The sequence below is a fragment of the Neoarius graeffei genome, chromosome 24 (genome assembly GCF_027579695.1).
Source record: "Neoarius graeffei isolate fNeoGra1 chromosome 24, fNeoGra1.pri, whole genome shotgun sequence".
In the NCBI taxonomy this organism is placed as follows: Eukaryota; Metazoa; Chordata; class Actinopteri; order Siluriformes; family Ariidae; genus Neoarius; species Neoarius graeffei.
Window position 1 is genome coordinate 11,848,728 of NC_083592.1, and position 24,434 is coordinate 11,873,161.

Genomic DNA, 24,434 nt, shown 5'->3' on the forward strand with positions numbered 1-24,434 from the left:
CTACAGAACCAGGAGATATGCATGAAATAGGTCATATATGGGATTGTCGATTTTCAAGTGAATAAACGATATCGTATCGTACCCCTGAAAATCGTGCCTGATCGAGTATCGCGAGCTGTGAGCACAGCCCTAGTTTCACCCAATTAACATTATGTGTATTGTAAAAAATGTATGCATTTATTGTAATTGGGTATTTTGTTTAAGCATGGAAGTTCATTTATTTTTCACACAGAAAAATAATTAATTCAGGGATCAGTCTCAACTGAAATGTCAAATTAGTCTCACATTGACCATAAAGGTGATACGTACAGTAAGGTGTTAATTTTTTGTAAAATGATTTAGCATTTCCCATCCATTTATTGGCCAGTTTCACTGTCAAAAAAAGCCCAAAGTCAGTCAGCTTCAGTGGGAATTCGTCCCCCTGGCCTCCCACCGCGGCTCCACCCCTGGACCCTGTTGGGGTCCCCTGGGGGAGGGGGGATAAAAAGTGATTGTGTTGTTCCTTACTGTTTCCCCTTTTCCACCAAAGCAGTTCCAGGGCTGGTTCGGGGCCAGTGCTTAGTTTGGAACCGGGTTTTCTGTTTCCACTGACAAAGAACTGGCTCTGGGGCCAGAAAAACCGGTTCCAGGCTAGCACCAACTCCCTGCTGGGCCAGAGGAAAGAACCGCTTACGTCAGTGGGGGGGCGGCGGAGTTGTTAAGACCAACAACAAGACCGCGAAAGATCGCCATTTTTAAGCGACAAGAAGCAGCAGCTGTACAAACGCAAAGTCATCTATTATTATTGTTGCTGCTTCTTCCGTGTTGTTTTTGCTTCGATATTCGCACCAAGGTTTATGCTAACGTAGCGACGTAACTGATGTATACAGCGACGTAACTGACGTGGCTTCCCTTAGCACCGCGAGCTATGGAAAAGCAAACTGGTTCTCAGCTGGCTCGCAAGTTGAACGAGTTGTGAACCAGCACCGAACCAGCCCTGGAACTGATTTGGTGGAAAAGGGGTACGTGCAAAGATTACAGTGGGAGTGGCGTGATCAGAGAGAGAGTGTGTGTGTGCGCGCGCGTGTGTGTGTCTCAGTCCAGTCCCTCAGAGTTGAGGAGTCAGATGGCATGTGGAGAGAAACTGTTCCAGATCCTGACTGTGAAGGCCCGAATGCTTCGGTACCTTTATCCGGACAGCAGGAGGGTGAAGCGATCGTATGATGGGTGTGTGGGGTCGGTTACGATGCTGGTGGCTTTCCGGATGCAGCATGTGATGTAAATGTCCTTAATGGATATGCATGTAGATCAAGGAAAATATAATAATGTTTAAGGATGGAAGGAGTGCTTGATTAAAATGACAGACAAAATGGCAACACAGACACCGCAGAACGAAGACAAGTCAGATGAACGGACTCAGTAGCTCAGGCACAGGACACTGTGTTTGAATGGAATGCGTGTGTGTTTACAGCACACTGCCTGCACACACTGTCTCAGCTTCTCTGTGTTTCTCTCTCAGTGCTTCCAAACACAGCTTAGCCTCCATATGTCTAACAGAGCGAGAGAGAGCAGGTGATGGAAGGCTGGATTACAGTCTGTTCACACGGACGCAAAATTACACAGAATGTCTGCCAGCAGTGTCGGTGTGCAGAAGGCGGCGTTTCTTGTTCGCTTTGGTCACATTCTGCTTGTGCGCTAATACGAGAAGAGGAACGCTATTATCAGACAATGAAACATTATCAGAGCTCTGAACCGTCAAACGTCCAGACAAACTAATACAGCAATGTGAAGGTTTTTTTTTTAAAAGAAGAATCCTGCAGGCTTTCACTCATTCCCTGGACTGCACCAATAAGAGAAAAACCTCAAAGTTCACAGCTTTAAAACTTTCACAGAACGCAAGCGCCGCAAAGTTGTAAAGCAGAACCAGGAGATGCCGTTTCTCATTCGCTTAATTCTGTTTTTTTTTTTTAAAGCATAAAAAGCAAAATGTGTGCTTAAAACATCATAAAGCAGCCTAAAAGACTCAATAAAAACAAAAAGCAGTTAAGGTAAAAAGTTCCAGCACATTTTGGAACAGTTTAAACTTTAAAGATCGAAGATGCTGAAGAACACATTGCTCGTAAACAAGCTGAGCTCAGAGAGGAGAGACGCAGCCGTTCCTCCTTCACCTGTTCCAGCCTTAAAAAGTCCAATAATACAAGAAGCTCTTGCGTTTACAGCTTGAAATGTTGCAGCACAGCTTCTGATGGTGTTGCAAACTCGGGGAAAACCTCGTAAAGGTCCGAACAAACACATACATCAACGTGAATAAGGGGAAGAAACCCTCGGGCCGTTTCTCGTTCATTTTTATGACGCGTGTGTAAACTGAGTTACAGAAGGGCGGCAAGGTTTTGCGCAGAGCTGTAAATAACGCTGCGGGTCGGACGGACGCTGGGTTTGAGAGCTGATAAACAAGGCTGATAAAAAGCTCATCTGCTCAGCGCCATCTGCAAACAACAAAATAATAAATAAATAAATCACGTCAAATCAGCTCCAGAATCAGTGCTGCTATTTGTGTGAGTAATCAGTTGTGATTTCCTGTCCAGGGTTCCTAGAAATATTCTTCACTTTTTTTCCTTGAAAAATCAAATCAAATAAGTATGTCACTTTTTCTGAGTCTGTATTTTTTCTTAGTTACTGACTTAGTGAACTTCATACAGGTTTACTCCCACCAAACTGGCACAATTCAAATATTTGTACAGATACAGCTTGGCCTCTCTGTTCCATACAAGATTTGGGCTCCACTCCAGCCTTTAAGAAGAAAGATTTGATTTTGGGCGCCTTTCAAGGTAAAATAAATCTATTATTTACCAGCTGGGCGGTCCGTATCGTGAAATACCATGACCGAGGTCTTGAAAATACTGACCAAGGCCTCTAGGCCGAGGTCACAGTATTTCACGATACAGACTGCCCAGCTGGTAAATAATATGTTTTTTCTTTACCAAATTCTAACAGAAAACGAGAGCACCCGGAAGGGAAAACAACGCCAAGACGAGCTGCCATTTTGAATCCTCATTCACAGCTGTAATGCAAATAGCTTCCTCCTCGGTATACAGGTGCACTTCCATGGCAGGGGGAAAAAAAAAAAAAAAAAAAAAACTACATTTTGCCGCCTATGTAGTCCCCTATTTATACAAAATTGAGTCATTCAAGATTCAGCCATGTTTTTGCTTGGTGTTAGCAACAGTTACAGGTTTTCGTCTTTCTCCTGAAATGTCTTTTATTTCGTCTTCATCAGGGTAGTAAAACTCGCTTTTGCTGTGAACACTCATTATCGCTATCCATGCTGTAAAATTAATGCTGAGAAATGCGAAAACGGGGCTTGAAATTCATACATTTTTTTCACCAGCCAGCCGGACTAGTTACCTTCCAAAGTAACTCGCCAAACAGAAAATCAACTCGCCAAAATTTGTTCATGTATGAATTTTACTTCTGTCAAAAATAAACACGAGTAGTTACCATTGCTCATGACTAATGTGCATTTATTTCAACACCCGAGTATTTTGATACTGGTTTTTTTTTGCACATTTTACAAACTGGCATTTGCTGTTCCACGTCCTCCTCGCAATATCCAAAAAAATGCCAGATGACTGACCCCTTACTAGTTCTTTTAGGAACCAATTCGTCCGCTTCCATTTTTAATTTGTCGCTGAAATTGACAGAGCTTACACGGTAGCCTATGCAACACCAGCGATTGCACGAACTGAGTCAGCGCTGTAAACCGGAACTAGAAAATCTTCCCGCAAGCAGTGTTGCCAGATACTGCTGACGTTTTCCCGCCCAAAATATGTTCAAAACCCACCAAAATGCACTTAAAACCGCCCAATCTGGCAACACTGCGCCGCAAGTTCCTTTCAGCACCAAGATGTCACCTGGGATTGGTTGGCGAGTGCGTGACGTTATTGTTTTTTTTACCCTTAGGCAGCCTCTCACGTTACTACTGGAGGGACAGGAAGAAAAACACTGGAAAAATGTTTTAAACAAACAAGTCAGCAGATGACCATAAAATACTCGATAGTTACAACAGAATACATAAAATTCTCACAGAATTTTCAGAGATATATCGAGTATATTCGATATATCGCACAGCCCTAGTCTGAATCTTCGCTTCATATATATATTTTTTATTTTCAAATAGCCAGCCGGGCTGCCTAGTGACAGGAATTACCCGCCAAATGACAAATTAAGTCGCCTTGGGCAACCGGACCACCACGAATTTCGAGCCCTGGAAAATAAATGTTGCCAAAAATTGCTACTATGTTTGTTGTGAACGAGCAAGTCGCCAAAGGTCCGTAACTGGGGTCTGTAACCGGGGTCCGTATCGTAGGATACCGGACTGCTCGTGAGCCAATCAGAGCGCACGATTTGATGGAAACTGGACAGCGGAAAAAAATAAACCTCTTTACTTTGAGCTTACTGAAGGTTATTTTAGCATGGAATTATTCAAAAGGGGCATTAGGGCTCCCTTTAGCCTTTACTTCAGCACAAAACTTCATTTACAATTGAACAGAGTCGAGAAGAATCTTGGAGCCAACAGTGAAGGAATCCGAATTTCCCGTCAATTTACGAACAGAACCCAGAATGACCCCGCGTTTTCTCATCATATGTTCGCTACGGGAACTCAGCACGCCATGCCACCTGAAACAGAGCTCCCTTCAGTCACTTGCCAGCTGATGGCACCTTCACTTTGGCATTTTTTTTTTTGAACCAACCCCTGGATTGTCGACACTGTCCGATGTGCTCAGGGACGGTTGGGGCTCTGAGTGTACCTCCCCCGTACCTGTTTCAGCCCTTAAATAATCTTCAGTGCTTGAAGAAGCCCCACCCAAAAACTTCATCAGTTTAGACTGCGCCATTGTTTGGTTCACGCAGAGATAATTACACCATCACACCAGGGCAATTAAGACACATGCAACTGGTCAAAAGCTTGTCGCTCGGGTCATTGTGTGTAGCCGGTTTTTATTGGTCACAAGCATGTGCTCATTGTTTACACTCTAGCTTCCTGACATCTCTTCACTGGGATTGGATTTCAGCAAATGGAGGGATGACTTATGATAACGATAAATACATTCATCACTGTGATGACTGCTAGTAATTCTCTTCGTCACTGATGGATTACGTTTGTCAATGACGAGCGTAACGAGCGCCAGCGAGAACCCTGTTCCTGTCTGGTTTTAAGTCTCATTAACCACTTCCATTATCAAAGGAACCACTACTGCTTACCTCACCATTTAAAAAAAAAAATTAAAATGCATTTCTGTCAACCATCTTTTGTTTCTCTGGACTTGCACTCCAGTCCCCTTTGTTTTTTTGGCACAGGTATGTGACTGCACTGGAAGCCCTTTGGCTGCGTAATCCGCTCCTGTTGCAAACACACTACGTTGCTACCTCCAGCTGAGTGCAGGTGCTGTGTTGTTCCAGACGCACAGATCTGGTGTTGAACACTCATCTCATCCCATTCTCATTATCTCTAGCCGCTTTATCCTGTTCTACAGGGTCGCAGGCAAGCTGGAGCCTATCCCAGCTGACTACGGGCGAAAGGCGGGGTACACCCTGGACAAGTCGCCAGGTCATCACAGGGCTGACACAGACACAGAACCATTCACACTCACATTCACACCTACGGTCAATTTAGAGTCACCAGTTAACCTAACCTGCATGTCTTTGGACTGTGGGGGAAACCGGAGCACCCGGAGGAAACCCACGGGGAGAACATGCAAACTCCGCACAGAAAGGCCCTCGCCGGCCACGGGGCTCGAACCCAGACCTTCTTGCTGTGAGGCGATGGCGCTAAGCACTACACCACCATGCCGCCGGTGTTGAACATCCTGTGAGTTTATTCTCTAGGAGGTTATACCAGTTGAATTATTCTGTAGTAGAGAAGACTCTTGCTCTTGTGTGGGCGTTGCAGCATTGAGGTTTATGTTGACTCTGATGCTCCTCTGGTGGACCACAATCCAGTAGTTTTTCCTTCATTCCCTGTGTTGCCCAAACCATACACTGATGCGATGTTCATATTTTTTGCAATCATACTGTTTAGATATTCACCATATTAAAGGCTCTGATCATGTTGTGGCTGATGCTTTGTAAAGAGCACCTTGCCCTTGAGATGCTCAGTTTCTGTGTAATCTTCCTGGTTCTCCTCTCTTCCTCCTGTCGCTCTTAAATTTGCTTGTCCAGGCACCGGGGTTGCTGGGTGGGGATTCAGTCCAGATTTGGTAAGAATGGATCAAGTATGTAACGACTAAACCAAGAGCTGGGAGAACATAACTATGAAAGTATGACTGGATTTAGTCATTGTGTCACGGAAAAGTTAGGTTTGTAATACTTTAGATATTGGCAAACGTTTTGCGTTATTTTATTTTGTGTTGTCATGGTAACTGGGTTTCCCAATGGGAATCTTTTTTTTAAGGGGTGGGGTGATTTGGGGGGCACCAGTCCACCTGAGTACTAGATGTCCCTGTCGCTGCATGTTCTCCAGTTTTGCAGGAAGCTGAATGGAGGGTTATTATTAGGGCTGTTGAAGTTAACGCGGTGTTAGCGCAAATTCCTTTTACCACCAATTTCTTTTTTGACACGCAATTAACGCATGCACATTCTGTGCCCCTCCCCTGTAGTTTCAGAGCTCAGGAAGTGACAGTGCGAGCAAGCGAGCAATGTAGCGAGTAGCTGGTCGGTGCAAGTCGTGATAAAGTGCACTTATGCACAAATTCAACTCAAGTTATTTTATTTACCTTTGTTTAACCAGGGAAACAAAATCACATTGAGATAAATCTCTTTTACAAGTGAGCCCTGGCCAAGGCAACATGTTGTTGCATTCTGACTGTTTACATAAAGTGTGCATTTTTAGATGCTTTTGATTGTCCAGAAGGGAGAAAAGATGGTGTTAAAGTTCAGGTGTGTGTATAAATATGCAGGCCATACACTAAGAGAGAGTTTTATTCTGAGAAATATGCAAGTTCTGTAAAGTGTTTATAAGTGCAGTGTTTGCTCCTGAATGTTCTGTATATTTACCAGTGAGTTTTTGCAGTTTACTGGAAAACATCTTTATGAGCTGTGTGGCTTGACAAACGTATTTATTTGGGTTTTGTATTTATTTTCCTTACTTAAAAGACGGCCACTACTCTTGTCCAGAGTCCACATCACCGACTTAGTTTATTGCATAGTTTGAGGCTGGAAGTTAAGAACAGAACTCGAGGAAAATATAATACAGGGTGTTTCGAAAAATTTGATATTGAGATGTAAATAACCCAGAAACTACACAGTCCAGGCAAATGAAACTGAACAGGCTTAATGTTGAGCAATAGAAGATTTATTCCTCAAAATTTGAATGAGAAATTCAAAAAAAGGTATGTGGATTCCATGAACAATTTCACAAATTTTCAATATGCGCGCCGCCTGACACACACACACACACACACACACACACACACACACACACCTCCTCTTTGAACTTTTTGTGCAGTGTCCAAATCTGCATTGCAGTTGGTGCATGTTTAGAGAATTCTCTCAAATGCACGCTGTACAGTCTCGTTCAACTGTGTTTGAGTGCACTCCAACACACACCTCTTTTCCAATGAATGGCATTTTCATACCTAAAAAGCTTTTTTTTTTTAAAACATTAAACAAAATTTTGACCTGTTTCCACACATGCTGTTAAAATTTGAAGATTGGCAAAGTTATTAGATTGTGAAATATCAAATTTTTTGAAACACACTATTGTTTTGTTCACACTGAACTGTGCTAAACCTTCAAAATTAAAAAATTATGCCACTTTTTTTTTTTTTAAATGCAGTGAAGGAAAAAAAAAATACCCACAAAAATTATTTTTGCTGTGTGCAAAAACTTGAAAAATATCCCTTGAAGGTACATTTAGAACATGCTTTTAAAAATGTGACCAATGTGTGATTAATCGTGAGTTAACTGTGGACAATATTTTAATTGACAGCCCTAGTTATTAGCCAAATGAGTCAGACCTGGGCCCGGTGTGCTCCACCCGTTAACTCTCCATCCCTCAGCACCCACAACAGCTGCTGGGTTTTTATTCGTTCTTTATTTTGCCAATTTTTAGTTATTTTGGGGTTGATTTAAATCATTTTTGTAAAAAGTACTTTTGAGCCGCCTACTCGTCCGTTTCCCCATTCTTGTTACAGTCTCTGAGCCGGGTTGGGACACTGGTTCTTTGTCCTCCGTGTGCATTTGTTTTGTGTTTGGTTCTGTCTCTGCTCGTTTCAGGTCATTGGATTGTTCCTCTAATGTGTGCAACTGTTTAACTCTTGATTATCTTGTCTATATACAGTATACTGTGCGGTTTCTTTGTCTTGTTACGAAGTCTTTACTAGGGATGACGAAAACTAAAAAAAAAAATCTTGACCAACCACCGAGCCTCATTAGCCGGTTAAAGTCAGTTAACCTACGAGTTTAAACAGGGGTGCAAACGGTGCGCCTTTTGGCGGATGCCGCCTTTTTCACGGCTGAATCGTGCAAAGATCCGATTTTTTTCTTTTTTTGGGGGGGGGGGGGGGTGTTGGAGTGTCAATTTCATCAAAGTAAATTCTGTATTAAAATTAAATAAGCAAATGGCGTTAGTCCATGAAACATAGGAAGTATGAGAAGAAAACAGTAAATCAGAAAGCTGCGCACATTTGCACAGCTTCCGCGAAAACGTGCGCAGCTTTCTGATTTACTGTTTTCTTCTCATACTTCCTATGTTTCATGGACTAACGCCATTTGCTTATTTAATAATTTTAATACAGAATTTACTTTGATGAAATTATTCAGACACTCCAATGCCCCCTCTTAAAAAAAAAAAAAAAAAGTAGTAATTTGTAAGCTAAAAAGCCTGTCTACACTTTTCTTTCGCCGACTGACAGCGGGAGGGCGGGACATGACTGAATGGATGTTTGATTTGTCAGCTGTTGTCCTTACACTGCATGGCATGCCCCAAGCGTTTACAACACAGAATTCCAGGTTCTCCGCTCCAAAATCGCCAGCTTCAAAACGATTGATTTTTTTTTTAACCGACAACCCAAAAAAAAAAATTTAACCGGTTGACGTTGATTCGGTCAACTGGTCATCGGTTAACATCCCTAGTCTTTACACATATTGCTGTATCGTTTTCATATAAACGCATTGGTTTTTTTTTTTTTAAACCTGTGCCTATTTTTCAAATTTGGTTATGGATTATTCCAGGATTGTTGCCTGATCTACACAACAGACGACAACGATGATCACACACTTTCAGCTGAGAGTGTAATAAAGACTGATACAATGTTGAGATTTATTGGAAAAAAGTGCTCTCAAAAATAAAAGAGAACCAAGTCTGTGATTTTTATCCTTCCCTTTCCTTTTTTGTGTCGTATTTCAAGCTTAAACACCTGTGTTTGGGTGGTGGACCTCTCGAGTGTCTCGGTTTCAGAAAGTGACACTGATGAAGAATAAACAGTAATTTACACACAGATTCTGGATGTGTCGGAGACACAAGGCCTCGATGTTTTGCTTGTTAGAAGGCAGGGAGTTGAAGTCAAGGAATTGTTTGAGACACGCTCTGAAGGCTGCAAATGTGTCATGCTGTTGCCAAGATACCAACATATGCTAATGGGCGCTAATCCCAAAAGTCCTTTCGGCAAGATGGAATAATGTAGCACTGGGGAAAACTGAATGAATGTTCACTGAATGCACCAGTTACTTCTTATCAGAATCTGGAGTCAAATCAAATGCCTGGGTTTACAGACAGGCTGCTGACGCACTGGATTATGGGACGTGTCAGACACACACATGCAGGTTGGGGGGGGGGGGGGGGGGATTTATTTATTTGATGCTTGTATTCATTTGTTTCCTGATAGAAAAAAAAAGCAAACAGTGAATGAACACTGAAGTTCTTCTGAATGATCACCTACATCCTGTGAGGAAACATTTCAGTCCTGGTGGGTGTGGTCTCTTTCCAGGAGGACTCTGCCCTCATCCACAGGTCCCCGAGGGATAACCGAAGGATGAAAATGATGTAAAAATCATATGTTGTGCCCTTAATAGCCACCAGGTCTCCATTAGTTTGTTTGAGAGACCTCAGTTGCAGAGATTTAGAGAATCTACACCACTTGAGCTGTTCTGGTGCCTCGTGGCAGCGCAACATCCAACACAGCTTTATTTCCTTTAATATGTCCCTTGTCTTGAAAGGAGATGTAGCCGATTTGATCATATCCAGTCTTCTTAAAATAGAACACTTCACCAAGGACAATACAGCAACGAAACACGCCCCTTCCTCCATCAGCTCGGATAAGCCGAGGTGCTTTCCAACAATAAATACTGCTGTAAATCAACACTGTGTGAGGAGTGAAGGTCAGAGCCATACAACCCCCCCCACCAACCCACCCCCAACCACAGACACACGCTCCCTTTCAGAAAAGTAAAAAGACGAAGATCTCAGACATGTGTTTCTATACACAACGGTTCCCAGCCAGGGTCTTAAAGGGGAACTGAAGGTAAATTTATCAGAATTCTATTTCTCATTTTATAAAATGTAGGAATGCAGGGTTTTTTCTAGAAAAATTTAGTATGAGGGCGCCGGTTGTCCCCCGCCGTGCAAAGCCTTTGAAAAATGCTACAATGGGACATTGAGGCTATCTGAGAGGGAAATTGTAACAAATTGTCTGTCAACATTGAAAAAGAAAGAAGTAATCTTCTGCCCCGGGCAGTCTTTGGCTTTCTTCCGTTTCGTGCTGCTGGATGACATCTTTAAATGCCCAAGTGTCAACAAAAACAACTCGCAAACTACTTCTGTCAAAAGCTCCCGCGCCGGTGGGTGAAAGGTCATTCAGTCTCGAGAAATCTCGCTCTACAAGTCAGCTGACCTTGTATGTAAGCTATGTCAAATCTCGTGAGAGCAGCCGCGACAAGTAAACAACTAAACATGGCGCCTCGGTCTGGAAAACGCCAATTCGGATTGTTTTTGCACCGTCTGGCGGTGTATCTACTATGATTGGAATATTTTTGGAGCAATTATAACGTATTTGATTATCAGGCACATTGTCACGTAGTGTTGCTGGGATGTTTTCACGGAGTCGGTAAGGGGGCGCACGCCGAGTGCAAGAGGGCGCAGCGCCCCTGTTCCCCCGTTTAGACGAAAGCCTGGAATGCGTTTCTGACAGCTATTTTGTCGCTGCTACAGCAAGTTATGAGTGTTTGAAATATGCTCTGTAATATCAGTCCATATGTCAAAGCGACAGCATTAAATAAGATTCGTTGAGACCTGTGCGAGACATCGTAGGACGGAATTAAAACGTACAGCGGAAATCAAAGTGACCGACATCTGCCAACATTGTCAAAAGACACGCGCGCCCTCTTGAATGCTGACGTAATCAAGCCAGAAGTTTTCCCTGTGTCTGAAATCGCTCCCTGCTCACTATATAGTGAGGACAACATTTTGTAGCGCTGTCCAAAACCTTAGTGAGGATTATTTACACCCTATATAGTGCACCCAAAGTATCCCACAATGAATCACGAAAAAGCAGTGTACAATGATGGTCACTAACAAAAGCAATATATCCCATCATGCATTGCAGTCACGCTGAAAGAAATCAAATTAAAAGTCTCAAATTTGATTTAATAAAAGGCTGCAGCAAAGAAGAAAGTATTCAGCCTTGATTTAAAAAAAAAAAAGATGCAGGTACATTGTATTGATTAATGTGGGAAATGCGCTCAGTATATGTATTTATTTTGAAACCCACCAGCCGACTGATCTGGCACGTTTTAATTGTGCGACCGTAATGACGTAAATACCAGCGTAACGGGCTAGTGTCCGAAAGCGTTTTTTCATTTAACCAATGCTTTGAAGTCGTATGGAATAATCTCCATCACTGATGAAGCTGGCAAATCTCTAAATTAATCTAAATTGGAATGATATGGCGATCTGGCCGCTGTGTAAACAGCTTCAAAATGGTGGCGCTTACACTTCACATTCAAAGTCTCGCGCAAGCCTCGTGAAGATCGCATGGATAAGAGACGCCTGCCGTGGACCAAATGAACTACGTTCAACATGGCTAAAACCGAAAAGGCCAATAAGTGTAATATATGCCAATACGAGTCACGATATAAGGTTAATAAAACCAAAAATGTAACTGAATAAAACATTAAGAAATAAAGCAAGTTTAAAAATGACTTCGGTTCCCCTTTAAAGCAGCCCTGCATTTCATACTTCCTCTCATAGAAACATGGACGCACACAGACAGACCTTCACTTGCACTACTGATAAAGGACATTTCTTTCTGAAATACCTTGTTACTCTAGAAACTTTGCACATAAATTTTACCACAAAATAATGACTCAAAAACTTTACACTTAGGACACATTGACAGACATTTGCTTGCAAAATAATGACTTGGCTATACTGCAGTTATTCTTTATACAGACAGACAGTCCCTTGCATGGCATACTTTGTTTGCCCTTTAAGTCTCACACACACGGACCACTCTCATATTTTCGTTATCGATTTTCACCCTCTATTAGATTTTTATCTCTTGCGCTGGCTTGTAATCATCTTCAATAGTCTGGGGAAGGGCAAGAGAAAGACTGAGAGTGACTGCAGAGAGACACAGAGAGACAGAGGAGGAGTGGAGATGACAGCAGACAGGCTGACGCTATCTGTCACGGCTCCATCAAACTCTGCTGCATCCGCAGGAGACTTCACACGTCCCGGCGCCAGACTTGTCACGTTCAGAATTAATGCATGCTAGTCTCATGGCAGCAGTGTTAATATTGTACATACAGTAATACACAAGTCATGTGTGCTCTAGATCGGGGTTCTCAACTTTTTCTCCTTTAAGGCCCACCTGTTCATACTTGTAATGAGTCGGGGCCCATTAAAAAAAAAAAAAAAATCCCCAATTATTTTTGGCCCAGCTATTCTATTAGAACCTAATAATCTATTGTAAAAAGTGTATTAATGGGATACAACATCACTCCCTGTTACAGATGGGAGCCCAGAAATTAAATAAATGCAATAAAAACAAGCTGTTTTTAATTATAGGTTTTGTACTTAAAACTGTATGAATGTGCCAGAAGCAAAACTCTGCATGCAGGTCAGTCAGAAGGGATTAATGATCCAAAAGTGGAGTCTGGTCCATTAACACAAGAACTTACTGCCATGTTTGTGTTCAGCAAACAAGCAAGTTATTAACACCACGAAGTGGGTATAGAAACCACTCAATGGGATTAGATCCTTAGATGCTAACAAAGACAGATTTTTCCTCTCATTATCTGTAGCCGCTTTATCCTGTTCTACAGGGTCGCAGGCAAGCTGGAGCCTATCCCAGCTGACTACGGGCGAAAGGCAGGGTACACCCTGGACAAGTCACCAGGTCATCACAGGACTAACACAGACAACCATTCACACTCACATTCACACCTACAGTCAATTTAGAGTCACCAGTTAACCTAACCTGCATGTCTTTGGACTGTGGGGGAAACCGGAGCACCCGGAGGAAACCCACGCGGACACGGGGAGAACATGCAAACTCCGCACAGAAAGGCCCTCGCCGGTCACGGGGCTCGAACCCGGACCTTCTTGCTGTGAGGCGACAGCGCTAACCACTACACCACTGTGCCACCCCAGATTTTTCCTGTGAGAGGAAAATTTACTCGCCAAGTTTGACATTAGTAGAATAAAATTTGATCCTATTGTAGTTGTAGCTAAATACAAAGACAATAGTTATGCGTACTATTAATTAACTTAATGTGAAGATAATTTCACAGATAATCAATAGATTTAAGGGTTTTTTTTAAGATTGTGTTTATTTTTAGTCTTCTGTATTTGTAATTATTTATATCTGTAGATGCGTGACCCCACCAGCTCTGCTAATCAGCTCATGTTTAAATAAAGTCATTACAAGTTGGAAAATGATCCATCCGTTGAGTTCCCCGACATCTCAAACTACCTGGTGCTGCAGACATCATTCTACACGGACACAGAGATGAAAATCTGGAAGAGCATGGAGGAGGACAACTTTTTATATGTGGCTGGGTTAAAGACCTGGGGATCAGGACACTACAAGATAAATCCCATATCATTTATGCACAGCTAAGGAGGAATTTCTGGGCTTTGTGTACACGTCTTTGAGATGGTTGCTAGGACGCTACAAGTTTTATAGTGTAAACAAACCACAGCCGCTTGATTCCCAATCCTCCCTGCGCTTCTCTTCCAGCAGGCATATAATTTACCCACAAATATATTTATTTATTCAGCCCGCTGCACTCACTGTGTGCATGCACACCCGCATGGGTTAAATGTGACAAAATAAAGACTTCTTGTTCTTAATTTACCCATAAATGTATTTATTCCACTTGAAGTGTATGGCAGTGTTGTTTTTGGCAGCCATTTTTGATTAAGTCTTTTGGACAAAATGCTTATTAGTTTTAGTCACATTTTAGTCAATTCCATCCTTGATAGTTTTGGTCTAGTTTTAGTCAACAAAAACTAAAAGGGTTTTAGTCAGTCATTCATTTTAGTCAAAAAAAATAATTACTTTAAAACATTAAATTAGGCCAATACAGAGATAGGAAATTGTAATCGAGATTGATAGGGTGTGCATAAAATACTCTCAAAACAGTGTCTCAAAACAAACATTTCACTTGAACGTAAAAAGTATGTCAAATATTTGGGTTTAATAATCAATGACAATCTTTCTTGGAAGCCTCATATTGATTTTATTTGCAACAAAATAAGCAAGGTTGTCGGCCTTTTGGCCAAGCTTAGACATTTTATTCCACCACATACCCTTACGACATTATATCGCTCCCTGATTCAACCTTAAACATATGGTCTTAGTTCTTGGGGACAGGCTTGTAAAACTCATAAAAGTATTAATCCTACAAAAACGAGCTTTAAGATTAATCCATTTTGTTGATAAAGTGCCCTTCCATTGTTTTCCAAAACCAATATTTTACCAGTAAATCTTTTCTATGAATGTATTTCTAAATTAATGTATGACGTTGTTAATCAAAGTGCACCCTCAAACATTTGTAAATTATTTTCTATTTCTAGTATCCATTCTTATAACACTAGGTCATCTTACTCCAAGAACTTATATACTCAGTATTCTTGTACAAACCTACAAAAGAACTCATTTTCCCATGTTGGCGTTAGGGTATGGAACCAGATTCCAACTTCTATAAGAGCTTCATCTAAATTGTCGTTCAAGAAAAAAAAAAAAAAGTCAGACACCAACTTTTTTCTGATTTAAGTAGATATGGATATGATGTTGACATCTCCAAACTCTTTCTACATAACTCGATAGATAGATAGATAGATAGATAGATAGATAGATAGATAGATAGATAGATAGATAGATAGATAGATAGATAGAGAGAGAGAGAGAGAGAGAGAGAGAGAGAGAGAGAGAGAGAGAGATTCCACGCTTATGGGTACTGAAATGGGGACATGAACTTATTCACCTAAAACCATTTCTTTTTTTACCATCAGGTCACAAAACATGTAATCTTTAATGAATGATATGTTAAAAGATAACTTTAATTTTCTGAGATGTAGTAAAAACATTTATATGCCAAAGTCAAGCCTATGAGTTCCAAAATGATGTCTGTTACATTACTTCTGTTACGATTGTCCATCTCGCGTCTGTTACAAATTAATTACAATCTAGCTCTATACCATGTTAATCTTATTGAAAGAATGTGTATGTTTATTCTACTACACATGTTTATTAATTATATTTGCTAAAACATCACCTTCCTATGTTTCAAAAAGTAATTCTACATTGTTAAAATTGAGAATATATATGTCCACAACACTTCTGTTATGTTCTGACTTTGGCATATAAATGTTTTTATTACATCTCAGAAAATTAAAGTTATCTTTTAACATATCATTCATTAAAGATTACATGTTTTGTGACCTGATGGTAAAAAAAAAAAAAAAATGGTTTTAGGTGAATTTTTAAAAATAAGTTCATGTCCCCATTTCAGTACCCATAAGCGTGGAATCACTCATATTTTATATCTTAGTTTTAACTTTAATTATTTATTTAATACCATGCATGAATTATTATCAGTATGACAAGTATACCCCTCTCTCTCATATACGTTATTAAATGATACATTACTGTACCTTTATATCAAATAAGTATTGTCTCCTCTTTTTCTTTGTTACCAAATAGTTGTTAATTTGTCAAGTATGTTTTATCATCTTTTTCATACATCAAGTATTATATTAATTCATATAAATTTTTTTTTTTTTTGTAAACATGAGTCTGCCTTGATTAGCAGTGCGCTATTTGAAGACTCGTAGTCTATATGTTTATATATAATTTGATTGAAGTGTGCATGCTCTCTACATAAACACTGTCTAGTGCAGACATCCCAAGTCTCCTGGAAGTTCCGGGAGTCTCCCGCATATTGATAGTGGGTCCCTGATGCCCACAAATTGGAGAATATCTCCCGGAATCTAGAGCAAGCAAGCAAGAGCGTGTACACGAAACATTAACGTCTGCATTGTGCATATGACGGAGTGCGCAAGGGAGACTGTTCATGTAGCACATGCTAGACAAAGAGCATCCTGATTGGTTTACAGACATCCAAACTCATTTCAGGGAGCTGTCATGACACCCCCCTCGCTGATGGGAAAAAAAGTCATGCGTCACGACACCTCCCTGAAATGAGTTTCTGCAGGCTGGGATGTCTGCTAGTGCGCGTGCTCCATTGTTCACAGACTTGTGTTTCTGCCTCCATTTAACATGTCGCAATATATTAAGGCACAGCAACAGGTCTGAAAAGCTACATTTCCCCCCGTATGTTTCACAGTAACTCAAATACGGGTCAATATATGACAAAGCATTCAGTTACTGTCCCACCAATAATCCCTGCAGGACAAGTTTTACTCATGACATGTTAATTGAATTTAAGTTAGCTTAACCAAGCCAACTTGAGCATGAAGCTAGCAGTCCCATTCATTTTCGCCAGGTCACGGTGTTTTGGAAAACTTCACAGGAAATTCATCACAGCCTGATTGTTGAGTGACCTTAACCAAAGCTAGCAAATGTATGCATGACTTCTTGTAACGTTAACTTACCGTCGCAGAAATAGCAGCATGGGGAGCCTTTAGATGACTCTTGAGGTCGGTCGTATTCTTGCCACGTAGTTTATAGCCACAGCGTGTACCTCTGTCTCCCACTACAAGGCATTTTGTTTTATTTCTGCTGGATTATGTGTAAAGTATGTCCATAAATCATCGCGTCTTTTCCGCCCACCAAGCCCTTGTGCTGGCGTTGCAGCCGCCACGGTCCATGAACTGTGTGCACTGTGCCTGGTGGGCGTGGCCAAACAAGGACAGGATGCAGGTGCATTGCTGATATTTTCAGCATTTGGCAGACAGGTTGCACGCACCGTTGGAGGAAATGCCATGCATTTTGATAGTCCTATAGCCAACCCACTAACATTTTCATCTCGTCAACGAAAACAGATACGTCTCGTCATATTTTCGTGATCAAAGAGTTATGTTTAGCTCGTCACTGTCTCATTTTAGTCATGAAAAAAAGGTGCGTTGATGAAATAATTTCATCATCGTCATTGTTAACGAAAACACTGGTGTACAGCAAACCAGCTACCAGATTTGGGACCCTACGACATCCTGAACTATTTAGCATTTGGCTTTAGCTTTGAAACAATTTCGTGGCCCACTAGATGGCACTTCGCAGCCCACTAATGGGCTGCAGCCCAGTGGTTAAGAAACACTGCTCTAGATGCCTTTTAGAAGCATGCACCTGTCTCACAGCCATTCAATACCAAATCCCTTTTGAGTGGCTTCTCAGATCTGCTTGAATTAGATTCATTGAACCCCCCCACGACAAGAAAAAACAAGCAACTACTCAAGGACACTTTGTACAGATATTCTTCAGACAACTGGAATACAGAAGAACCCCCCCACACACACACGACAATAAGTGGATGATTTTGAGCTGTGCTGAAGCAGAGACAGGGTGTGTGTGTGTGTGTGGTGGGGTGGGGGGGGAATCAAGCTGACAGAGCATTAATGCTCGCAATTAACCAAAAGTTAATAAATCACCCTGGGGATGGATAAGCATTATCACACTTATGACTTCAGTTAATGAAACGTTAAGTGATGAAGACAGAAACTGTTTCCTGTTTAAAGTCTTGGTTTGATTTTGCATGTTGACTTGGAAACAATTCTTTTACTTGATCGATTCGAAACATGCCACGCCCAAACAAACTTAACAGCAGCGTGGTGAAGTATCCAAACACGGAGAACAGCAAAGAATCATTAGCGTCGCTGTAACTGATTCAGTTCCCATCTCAAGTGCCAGCAATCAGTTTTAAAGCAGTTTCTGGAAGGATTTCCATCTTTTTTTGTTTGGTTTTTGAGCGTGTTCCAGATCCCAGGGACGTGTATTTGGTTTGTTAATTAAAGCTGCATAGCTCAGTCAAAAGGTTTAGAAATCAAATGTAAGGTTCTTTAAAAGGAAGACCAGCATAGCACAGTACACACAAACTTAAACAGGCAGCTACGCATGACGGAAGACGTGTCTGATGTGAATGTGATGAGGTCAAATCCCAGGAAGCCAGTGCTCGGGCTTTGAGCAACAGCTCTGACGCGACACACACTGGGTAAATAAAAGCTAATAAAAAGCCACGGAGAGGAGTTTGGAGATGGATTATCTCATAGCTTTGATTAATGAAACCCTTCATCAGTTCTCACGCAACAATAGGAGCAGAGACGCTAATCTCGTGCTAAGCTTCTTGTGAAAATGTTCGCCTGGTAAAAGAGGACCAAACGTGGATGCTCAGACGAATGGGGGTCATTGAAAGGAGCACGCTGCACCATTTTTAGAGCAGATATGACTAATCATACAGGTTGTGACACCGATATGCTCAGACATCATTCACTTGCAGCGCACTGATAAGGCCACGTGTAGGTCAGAAGTCCGTGTCCGGATTTATCTCGCTGTTTTTTCATGCCATGGCTCGGCGTAAATGAGAGTCGCTGTTGCCCATAAAATTACTCTGTATCGCTGCCTAAATGACGCCGTTTCCTGGTGAGATCAGCGCTCCAAGAAACAAGGCAGCGGCGGCGCTTTTTTATTACCGGTGGTGCTACTGTATTTCATCTGCCAATGTTCGCTCATTTGGTTTCATTTAAATGTAAATGCAAGCGCACACACTGGAGCAGGTGATGGATTCAGGATCAGGCATGGAAACGACTCACTTCGACCTTCATCCAGCAGGCCGTGTTCACACGAACACTTCTCTGCTTCTATTTGTGGTCCTTCGCCAGCCTGGGATGAAAAACTTACACTGAGATTGTGATAAGACACCATCCTTGAGGGTGTGGTAGATTTTTCCACCCCCCCCTCCCCTTTTTCCACAACCACACACTTGCAGTTGCTTTAAAATCCCTTAAACATGAAAATGACCTCAGAGATGTCTTTTTTTTTTAATTCAGAATATACACACATTTTAAAACAAAACCAACAGATCACATTCCTCACGCAACAATGTATCCGTTGTGTACGTGCATGGAAACTTCCGAACGTGTGAAACCGAAGCAGAGCTTTAATAAAGCTCGCTGCTGTGATGTACTGTACGCGGAGAGGAAAAGGACGTATGCAGAGAAATCCACAGGGCTGAATTAACACCAACTGTGAGGGATTAACTCTTCCATGGTGGCATTAGCTCCTGTGTTTGGCATTAAATCAACATTTGTGGAGGTCATTAAACCCAGGAAGAATTATTTCAACCCTTTACATGCTAATCTGCAACACACACACGTTAAATCAACACTGTAGTGTTCTCTTCACACTGTTCGACGTCCTGCTACTGCAGGTTATTCAGCACAAAGGGAAAAGCCTCATTTAACACCACAGTCAGAGGTGCTGAAGGTCATGCTGTTTAAAATCTGTCGCTTAAAAAAGATCCGGAGAAGTGGCTAACTTTCACTGAATGGTCACAGCACTTCCCTTTTCGCGTGTAACCCGAAAGGCGAGAAATAAACACTGCAATGTGTTTCAGGTTGACACTTGACTAGTGCCATGTTCTGTTTTTCAACTTTTTTTTTTAAACCATCACCACAAAACAGTGAAAGCTCTTTCCTTTCCAGAAAAGATAAATAAACTCCATAAATGCGAGTGATGTGAAGGGCTACTGAGTCTTCTTCCTCCCCCCCCCCCCCCCCCCCCCCCGACTTATTTATTTTCTCAAAACAATGTCATTTATAACACCACAAGACTATACAAGGGTTAGCACTGTCGCCTCACAGTCAGAAGGTTCTGGGTTCAAGCCTAGCAGTTGAGGGGGGCCTTTCTGTTCTTTGCATGTTGTCTACGTGGGTTTCCTCCGGGTGCTCCGGTTTCCCCCACAGTCCAAAGACATGCAGGTTAGTTTAATTGGTGACTAAATTGACCGTAGGTGTGAATGTGAGTGTGAACGGTTGTTTGTCTCTATGCATCAGCCCTGTGATGATCTGGCAGCTTGTCCAGGGTATACTCCGCCTCTCGCCCATAGTCAGCTAGGAGAGGATCCAGCTTGCCCGCGACCCTGCACAGGACAAGAGGTTACAGATAATGGATGGAAGAATATACAACAAATTCCGAATGCACGCTACATGATTTTAGCCCTTGTTCCTTTTCAAAGCCAGTCGTCGTGATTTGTTGGTGAAAGTTTCCCGCAGCTTCACAAAATCAATCTGCGACAACCCTCAGTTCACCAACTCTCAGAGTCAGAGAAGAAACTACTGTAAGCACAAGACAAGTGCTTACATTAAGAAAAAAAGGGTCATGCCATAGCGAAACTACACTACAGTTTCAGTTCTCTTGGCAGAGCTGACAGCCAAAAGTCTGCTTATATTTCCCAAGCAATTCCTTCATGATTTTCTCTCTTCTTTATGACTACTTTCAGAAGCCAGTTTAGTGCACGCTAATCTCACACCAGGCCTTCAAATCTATCCAGGTTTGGGACCAGCAAAATAGTACAAAATAGTGCAGAAACAATCAACCAATCACCACAGCCAGCTGATCAGACTCCATTTTGTCACGTGGACAAAAACGAGCTCTCGTTTGCTTTCAGGAGGATTTCTCGGATCTCTCCAGGTGAAACACGGTGTGCTCCGTCCACCAAGCTACACATCATGCAAGTGAATTGGAACGCTACGTTTGGCAGTGTAATAAAGCTTAATAAATACTGAGTAAGGAGTTATTTGGTACATGGGAAATGTTTGACGTATGACCACTTGGAGAAATGTCCTCAGTGACCTTCTGCTTCTCGAACAACGTCAGATCAGTGACGTGGGAAAGGGGAAAAAAAAAAAGTGCAAAACAAGCCAGGTTTAAATGATAGTGTGTAAAAACATGATACGAGATGGCTTTAATGATAATCCCAGTTACATAATAAATGTCCACGATTGAGGCAGAAATGACAATACTAATTATAGCAAGAACTAATTGTTGTTTCTGACTAATAACGGTGATGAAAATTTCCCTCCCCACACCCGTCCTTTGGCTTTGAACAGCATCATGTGGGAACAAGTGGGATCAGTTACACACCAACACTAGGAGTTAATTAATGCAACATTAGAGCTCATTTCTGTCCTGTGGGTGTGACTGCAAGAGCGCAAGCGTAATCTCCGCTCATCTCTCATTATCTCTAGCCGCTTTATCCTGTTCTACAGGCAAGCTGAAGCCTATCCCAGCTGACTACGGGCGAAAGGCAGGTCATCACAGGGCTGACACAGACAACCATTCACATTCAATTTAGAGTCACTAGTTAACCTAACCTGCATGTCTTTGGACACAGAAAGGCCCTCGCCGGCTACGGGGCTCGAACCCGGACCTTCTTGCTGTGAGGTGACAGCCAGCGCTAACCACTATTCCTGTAATACAACACTGCAGGAGGGCTCGTTCACACACTCAGCACTTCTGCTCAGAGTAGAGTCAAGTCAAGTTTATTTGTATAGCACTTTTAACAAACATTGTCACAAAGCAGCTTTACAGAATTTGAACGACTTAAAATATGAGCTAATTTTATCCCTAATCTATCCCCAATGAGCAAGCCTGTGGCGACGGTGGCAAGGAAAAACTCCCTCAGACGACATGAGGAAGAAACCTCGAGAGGAACCAGACTCAAAAGGGAACCCATCCTCATTTGGGCAACAACAGACAGCATGACTATAACATTAACAGTTTAACATGAAGACAGTTTCATTGAGTGCAGTCCTAAAGTTAGCAAGTCAACTGTAGTCCTCAGCCATAAAAGCATTACTGTGGCAACAAAAAGCAGATTAGGTACTCCGGTCAACTAATCACGGGCCCTAGGACCTGGTGCGCATCCTCCATACTAAATACAATGAGACCTAAGAAACAAAGCTGTGAAAACAGGACCACCGAACCCATCAGGAAACTAAAGACCTCATCTCATTATCTCTAGCCGCTTTATCCTGTTCTACAGGGTCGCAAGCAAGCTGACTACCGGTGAAAGGCGGGGTACACCCTGGACAAGTCGCCAGGTCATCACAGGGCTGACACAGACACACAACCATTCACACTCACGGTCAATTTAGAGTCACCAGTTAACCTAACCTGCATGTCTTTGGACTGTGGGGGAAACCGAGCACCCGGAGGAAACCCACACGGACACGGGGAGAACATGCAAACCCCGCACAGAAAGGCCCTCGCCGGCCACGGGGCTCGAACCCGGACCTTCTTGCTGTGAGGCGACAGCGCTAACCACTACACCACCGTGCCGCCCCGAAACTAAAGATAAAAAAGGAAAAAAAAAAAAAAGTCTTCTGGAGGTCTTCTTCCTGGATGGGAGTGTGATCCAGGTCATGGTGGTGATGGATGCAGGAAGGTGCAACTTGGGTTCGATCCACATGCAGGACTTTGCTCTCAGGGACAGAAGGAAGGAAGGAAGGATCACTATAATATAAACCAGTGTTAATTCATCATACTGGTGCACGCACGCCTGTTGCATTTCCCTCTGCATGTTATAAACCACACCATGCACACGTGTAGAGATTTAAAGACACGTGATGATCAGTGTTTGCACACGTTACACAATCAGATCCATCATGAGCTCGCACGAGCCAACACAACCCAACACAACCAGCGCGTCCTCGCGCGCTCTAAATGGCTGAGGCGCGCCTGAAGCGAGAGCCGCTGCGACTATAAACCAGAAGCCCCGCAGCTTTTAAAGGAGGATTTTAACACGTTCAAAATGTTTTTTTCCTTTTCTTTTTTCTTTCTTGAAAGAAAACACAACCAAAAACCATTTCATTCGCCAGTGTTGTGCTTACCTCGGCCGCACGCGCACTCCGCGCACAGGACGAGAAGCCAGGCGAGGAGGTCCCAACAGCGTCCGCGTCTCCTCGCAGCTCGCATCTCTGTGCGCTTTTCCTCCTCAAACTCGCGGCATTTCCCTCCTTCTTTCTCTTCTTTCGACACCCCAGGCGGCTTCAGCGAAATGTTTTTCCCCAATAAAATGAAAACCGGAGTCGGAAACAGGAAAAACTTGGCATACTGCAGCTGAGGCGATGCGACCGTCACCGCGCTCCAACCGCCAGCCTGCAACTCCAGCTCGCGAGCGGCCACTTCGCGCTTTCAAGCCTCACACGTGCGACAGCCAGCCAATCGCAAGTTGACTAGAGCGCCGCTCAGAGATACGTCTTAGCCAATCATGCGTCGAGGTGGGCGGGGTTAAGTAAGTGACCAGCATCATTATCGTTCGCAGCTCTTTGACTGGCGCGCGCGCGGCGGAAGTCGTTGGTTTGTGCAGTTAGCTAGCAGCAGGATAACTCGCGAATTCGACAACCGGAGAAACGAAATTACCTCAGAAATTCACTTTGTTTTTGTTTTATTTTCATTTCAAATATTGTTTCTCAAGAGGTATTTGTTTTGGTCTTATGAACAAGCAAGCAACTTTATTCAATTTCCTCTCTGCATTTAACCCATCTGAAGCAGTGAACACACACACAATGTGTAGCTCGAGTTAGGTGCCTTGCTCAAGGTCGTCCCATAATAACCAAACCATGTCGTGCAAACTCCACACAGAAAGGCCATCGCCGGCTGCCGGCCTCGAACCCAGAACGTTCTTGCTCTGAGGCGACCGTGCTAACCACTTACACCACCGTGCCGCCTGAATATATACAAATATATTGGTGTAGTGGTTAGCACTGTCGCCTCAGAGCAAGAACGTTCTGGGTTCGAGGCCGGCGAGGGCCTTTCTGTTGCCCCTTTTCCACCAAAGCAGTTCCAGGGCTGGTTCGGGGCCAGTGCTTAGTTTGGAACCGGGTTTTCTGTTTCTACTGACAAAGAACTGGCTCTGGGGCCAGAAAAAACGGTTCCAGGCTAGCACCAACTCTCTGCTGGGCCAGAAGAAAGAACCGCTTACGTCAGCGGGGGGGG

General features: G+C 42.7%; 1 protein-coding gene across 3 annotated transcripts in view; it reads right to left on the reverse strand.

The window, feature by feature from the left end:
- Positions 1 to 23,582, reverse strand: part of unc5db (unc-5 netrin receptor Db) — a 484,543-nt gene extending 460,961 nt beyond the window's left edge. For all 3 annotated transcript variants that reach the window (XM_060906684.1, XM_060906685.1, XM_060906683.1), the window contains exon 1: positions 23,327 to 23,582. In XM_060906684.1, the coding sequence (XP_060762667.1) occupies positions 23,327 to 23,411 (85 nt within the window). In that variant the 5' untranslated portion in view covers positions 23,412 to 23,582. The remainder of the gene's footprint in view (positions 1 to 23,326) is intronic.
- Between the last annotated feature and the right edge of the window lie 852 nt (positions 23,583 to 24,434).